Genomic DNA, 5,688 nt, shown 5'->3' with positions numbered 1-5,688 from the left:
CTCTGAGCTGCACATAAATAGGATAAGAAGGAACAGACAGAAGTTGCAACAAGGGAAATATGAAAGATATTTGGAAAAAAAGATTTCACAGTGAGAATACTCAAAAATTAGAACAGGTTCCCCAGAGAGGCTGTGGAATCTCCAGCTTTTGTGGTATTCATAATTCCTCAGATCCTGAGCAATCTGATTAAAGTTGTACCTGCTTTAAGTGACAAGTAGGACTTCCAGAAGGCACTCCCAGCCTAAACTATTCTTTACCAGTACAGACTATTAAAGTTTGTGCTGTAAGACATCCAAAACTTAAAAACAAGTGTTCTGCTTGGAAAGTACACAGTTCACAGATACATTAAAAAAAAAAAGTCTTATTGCTTTATTTGGATTTTGATAGAATTCATTTTTACTTTAACGGAAGTCTTGTTCAAGATTTATGTAGAAATCACTGAATATTTTTCAGCAGATATCAACTTTACCCACACAGATCAAAATGATGGCAGAATTGAATGTTTTTTTGTGAACAGTACAACTTTCTCTGTATAATGAGAGCAACCCTTGGAAAATGCATTTTCTGGCTTTAGATATAGCTTTAAAAAAACCCCAAAAACAAAAAACATGACTTTAAAACATTCTGTGGGTATATTTTACATAATATGAGAATACAGGATGACTACAATTTCCAAACACTCTTCTGAGAAACTTTTAACGTTACTTACTAGCAATATTCTATCTTCTCCAACTTAAAAGTGCATACACATTCAAGGATTTTACACATTTCTCAGACATCTTTTAACACACACAAATCACATGAGGTGTTTTGTTCTCCAGGGGAAAAAAGTAATTAAAACAAATTCACCATTTTAAGAAGTGTTCATTGTAAAACATGCTACATTTTTTTTTCTGCGGAGTCAGACCAAAAGGATCTGTTGACAAGTCTCTTTGGGAGTCTTAGTATCAATGGTGGTCTCTCTGGATTCTCTAGAAAGGAAGTCCTGGGAGAAGGCAGTTGACTGGATGATGCTGYGTGTGCTCCTTGAACATGGCTAGCTGAAGTTTCTATGTGAGCTGTATTGCTACTGTTATCCACTACTGCAAAACTCTGATCAGCTGATGTTTCCTGAAGCTCAACATCAATATTTCTAATGTCACCATCTAAGTCCTCTCTTGTGGTAGCAATACTACAATTTTTATCCGCTACTCCAGTTTCCTTGCTGACCCTAAAAACATCCTTACATTCTGTCTCTCCCAGAAAAGAAGAGAGAGACTCATTTTCCCTCTCATTTATCTGGGTTGAGCCTGTCCAAGTAATACTACTGTCACATTCAATACTTTCTGGCTCCTTGTCACTATCACTATCAATTGTAATCACAACTGGAGAAGAATGTACCAAGTTACTCAGGTGGTGTTTCCGGTGTTTCTTCTTGTGCTTTTTCTTTTTCTTTTTATGATGCCTCATTGTGTCTGTCACTTTTCCTTCATAGACTATCTCCACACTTGGACTCCTGGTCTTTTTCTTCTTCTTCTTATGCTTTGTCTCACTACTTGCTCGGTTGTCCGAAAGGCTATCTTCATTTTTGTAGCAGTCACTGAATTTTGACAAAGTTTTTTTGGGGTCATTTTCTTTCTCTAGAACTGTACTCTCCTTAACTGCAGTCTCCAAGTGGCGAGTTTTGTACTTTCTTTTTCCACCAGGCTTTTCACTTTTCATTCTGTCAGTCCCTCCAGAAGGGGTCCTGGACCTATTACTTGATCGACTTCTTGACCTGCATCTTTCATAATAGTAATAATGTCTCTCATGGAGTCCTCTCTGACTATGCGGATCTGTCCTTTCAGTAAACGATTGTATCCTGTATTCTGGACTAGCAGATTGTCTTGAATAGTGAGCACTAGACTGAGTCCTCCTCCTATATGAGGATTCGTAGCCATCTCCAACTACATTTCGACTATAAAAAGTATAACCCCACTGGTATCTACTTTGATAGTTGTCTCTTATATAATAATGATCACTGTCTCTGCTTCTCGATCTTCTTTTGCCATGGCCTTTGCTACGTGATCGTGATCTGCTTACTTCTCTGGATATTGTGCTCTCACGACTTAGAGAGCCTCTCTGGCTTTTCCGAGAGATGCTAGAGTCACGAGTTCTTGACCTCCTCTTGTTTCTTTTGCTCCTATGCTTGCTACTATCTCTGCTTCCTGATCGTTTCCTTTTAAGCTGGTCTTTGCTACGATGCTCCCTCCTAGTCCTGTGGCCAAGACTGCCTCTGCTGTGCTGTGAATAGGACTGTGGACTCTTGGACTTTCTCTTTCTGGACAGTCTGTGATTACAAGGAGAGCACATCCTGTCCCTTCCTGAAGAGGGGCTCCAGGTCAATTCCTGCGCAGATAAATTTTTTATTTTACTTTTGTTCTCATCATCTTTTGACTCCATCTTCTCAACTGCAGGGGATAAGCAGCTTTTACAGCTACCTAGGTTCTCATTATATATAGGGGAGTGTGGTGAGGAACTCCTGCTTGGTTCACTGTCACTGCAACTGTGAAACTGGATCRGCTGCTGTTTCTTCACATCTTCCCTTTTCTCTTCCTTGACTGATTCCTCGGAGTCCGAAGACAATTCAACCAGTTCTGGTGTCCTCTCAGCTATAGGCTTAACATACCCAACAATAACACAATTGTCAGAAGACGAGTCACTGTCATTTGAATCAGCATTAGCCTGCAACTGGGTTCGCGCTTCAGTTCTCTTTGTTGTGGAGTCCTCATCAGAACTTTCTGAAGTCTCCAAAGGAGAAGCTATGGTTGCATGAACCTCTTCTGAGATGGAATATGAGGGCCCTGGAGTTTCATCATCCCAGGGAGCTTGATCAATACCAGTCATGGATGAACTGTGATCTGGACCTGGAGAATCTGCTTCATCTGGAGATATTGTAATAATTGATGAATCTGAGTGGCTTCCTTCATCATACGATGGAGCAGGACAGTCATAATTGGCATGCTGATCATACGCCTCTAAGTTAAAAGGACATCGGGCAAAACTGACAAATTCATGTAGGAAATGTTCAGTCCGATTCAGCAAAAATGGCTTTAAATCATCAGCAAAGGCTTGGCTTTCCAGATCATACCTCGTCACATTACTCATGATGATATGCTGTACAATATTAACCAAAGATCCATGGGCACCAAATAGGACTGTAAGTTCCCGCTTCAACCAGGGAACCAACCTGTGAAGGCAAGCAGGGTTCCGGCGAAAAAACTCTGCTGAAATATCTCGATAGCGGCCACCATCCTGAATACTACGAACACGCACACCAGTGCGATACAGAGCTCTGCGGAAGTTGATCATGTCCTCCTCCTGAATCTGCCGCAGAGATCTGCCCTCTGCACTAGCTTGCCTCCTTGAGGCGAGCCTCCTTATCATCTGCTGAATCTCTCCCTCTCTCTGCCGCACTGGTTGGCTTGACAATCCTTCAAACAATATCCCATTATCTGGAGGGGACAGCGTCCTTCGAGAAGAGGAAGTGTGTCTATGGTAAGATGAAGTGCGACGTTCCCTTGTCAACGTAGTACGGTAACGAAATCTCCGGCCATCAGGGCTGGCAAAAGAGCCGTTTTCTGATGGCCTGAGTATGTACTCCTTAAAGTCATCCTCAGCACGAACTGTATGGAAAATAGAATGGAAAGGTTGTTTGCAGAGTGGGCATTCTGCTTTGTTTTTTGACCACTCCTGGACACAACGGAAACAGAACTTATGCAAGCAGCGATCTAGATATGCAACGTTGTCGAATCTGTCCAAACAGATGGGGCATTTAGAGTCAGGAGATGCATCTGTTGGCACTGTCTGATGTAGCTTGCTTGTGCTAGCTTTCGGTGAAAAGTTGCTATCCACTGCAAACTCTGCTGAAGTCATGTTCTACAAAAGACAAACACAAAAAGATCATTACCCTTCCTGAAAGGAAAGGACATGAAAGTCCAGACAAAGAAACCCATGCTATCCTTCCTTTAGGTTGTAAAAAGCAATACAAGCTCTGACAGGGTATCAAACAAAAAGACACAATGACATAACTCCTTTTCTCGGCTTCTCCTCAGAATACTGCTTCCATCAAGAAGTTAGATGTCATGCTTAAATTTCATCCCCACATAGAGAAAAAAGAATGACCACGAAAATTGTCCAGGCTTAGAAACCACAGTTCCAGAAATCCTGCTTTACCCACTAAAGTAAACTAATCTGTCTTCCTTAGCAAGAGCAGAACTGTCCTATCTCCTACATTTTTCAGGGGAAGTCCTCATTTGCACCACCAACTCTTTTAGAGGAAGGTAGGAGTCTGCGTGATCATGTATTCAGCAGAGTCCTAAAACAGCTACTCACTTATGGAGGCRCACATACCAGAAAGCTCAGCAACTGACAAGTACTGCCCCCCAAAACACTGGTATTCTTCCCATTCTTAGACATCCAGCCTTGACACTGGTGTTTGTTCTTTCTGACTTGGAAAGGTACACTTTTTTGCTTTTCAACTCTGTATTCTTCTTTTATTAAGGACACCTCTTCTGCACTGTACTGTTTTGCTCTCTCAGGGTTCAGCAGCCATTTGCTTGCTGCAGACTCTGTCTACAAAGCTCTTCAGTGATGATGCACATGGGTAACTGCCTGGCACTGTATCTTTGGGGCAGTTCTCCTGGCGGGCAGCACTCTGTAGTTTCTGCTCTGTGGTAATTCTACCCTGCTGGAAGGTCTCTACAGAGTAAGATGCACCAGAAAAGAACAGAAAAAGCAACAGATACACATAGTAAGGTTTATGGTTGGTAGATGGACAACAGTCAGATAAAACAGCTTCAGAAATGGTCCCAGAAATACATACAGGAGATCGCTAGCAGCATGCCTGCACTAAGTTCTTAACTCTGTGCTATTACAGCAAAATATGATTTTGGTTGAAACCACAAAGATATTTTTGTCAATTGCTACTAATACATGAAGCGCTGAGATTTAACTCATTTACCTGTGGAACAGGTAATTATTAAAATACCGAAGCACTTCCAGGCCTCGCTCTCTCTGACAGTCCAATCAGCATCTAAGCGCTGCAAGTTGTAACTGGAACTTGAGACATGCTGGCACTTCTGGAGACTACCGACAGGACTCTGTTTTCTTCCCCACCCTTAAATGATTGTTTTGTCATTTTTTTCCAATCATGATGTCATCAACAAGGGATCCCCTGGCGCCCACTTCCCCAAAAGACCAACAGCTACGTAGGAAAAGTACAAGAGCAGTTTATGGAGTCTTTCAAAGAAAAACAAAGCAATCGCATTCAGACTAAACTACAGGGTCCCGAGCCCTGTTGGGACTGCAGTGCTCCTGCCCCTCGCCATTCTGCGGGGCCAGCAACGGCAGATCCTGCGGGTGCACCACACGCACGCACCGTCGGGCCACGCTCAGCGCACACTTTTATCAGACTAGCAGGTGCTGCTCCTGCTGCCAGCCGCGGGCACGCGGGTCCTCCGCACCCAGGCAGGCTGCCTCAGAAACAGAAGCTCGCTCTTTCTCTGAAAGGCGGCTGGGGCACCGGCGTTACCCAGCGTTGCGACGGGGGGGCGGGGGAAACGAGCTACGGGACAGCTGCGACCCCGGGGGCGCCACGCACCCGCCGCACGGGCCCGGGGAAGGAGCCGCCAGTGGGCGCAGCCGCGCCGCCGCCGCCCGCAGCACCG

The 5,688-nt window shown here is 43.9% G+C and overlaps 1 protein-coding gene across 3 annotated transcripts; it reads right to left on the bottom strand.

The window, feature by feature from the left end:
* Positions 1-342: 342 nt before the first annotated feature.
* On the bottom strand, positions 343-5,623 carry TOPORS (TOP1 binding arginine/serine rich protein). Of its 3 annotated transcripts, none has more exons than XM_026086694.1 (3): positions 4,983-5,623; positions 4,373-4,720; positions 343-3,898 (listed from the first exon to the last, which is right to left on the bottom strand). In XM_026086694.1, exons 2-3 carry the CDS (start codon positions 4,436-4,438, stop codon positions 881-883), a joined length of 3,084 nt encoding a protein of 1,027 aa, XP_025942479.1. In that variant the 5' UTR covers positions 4,439-4,720; positions 4,983-5,623; the 3' UTR covers positions 343-880. The 3 variants fall into 3 exon arrangements, with proteins under 3 accessions (XP_025942479.1, XP_025942487.1, XP_025942498.1); XM_026086702.1 differs by having other exon boundaries at positions 5,400-5,623; XM_026086713.1 differs by lacking the exon at positions 4,373-4,720 and having other exon boundaries at positions 4,983-5,622.
* Positions 5,624-5,688: the final 65 nt, after the last annotated feature.

The sequence above is a fragment of the Apteryx rowi genome, unplaced genomic scaffold, assembly GCF_003343035.1.
Source record: "Apteryx rowi isolate R43461 unplaced genomic scaffold, aptRow1 scaffold_1197, whole genome shotgun sequence".
Classification (NCBI taxonomy): domain Eukaryota; kingdom Metazoa; phylum Chordata; class Aves; order Apterygiformes; family Apterygidae; genus Apteryx; species Apteryx rowi.
Note: the sequence above shows the minus strand (reverse complement) of the source record. Positions and strands in the feature narration are given on the sequence as shown.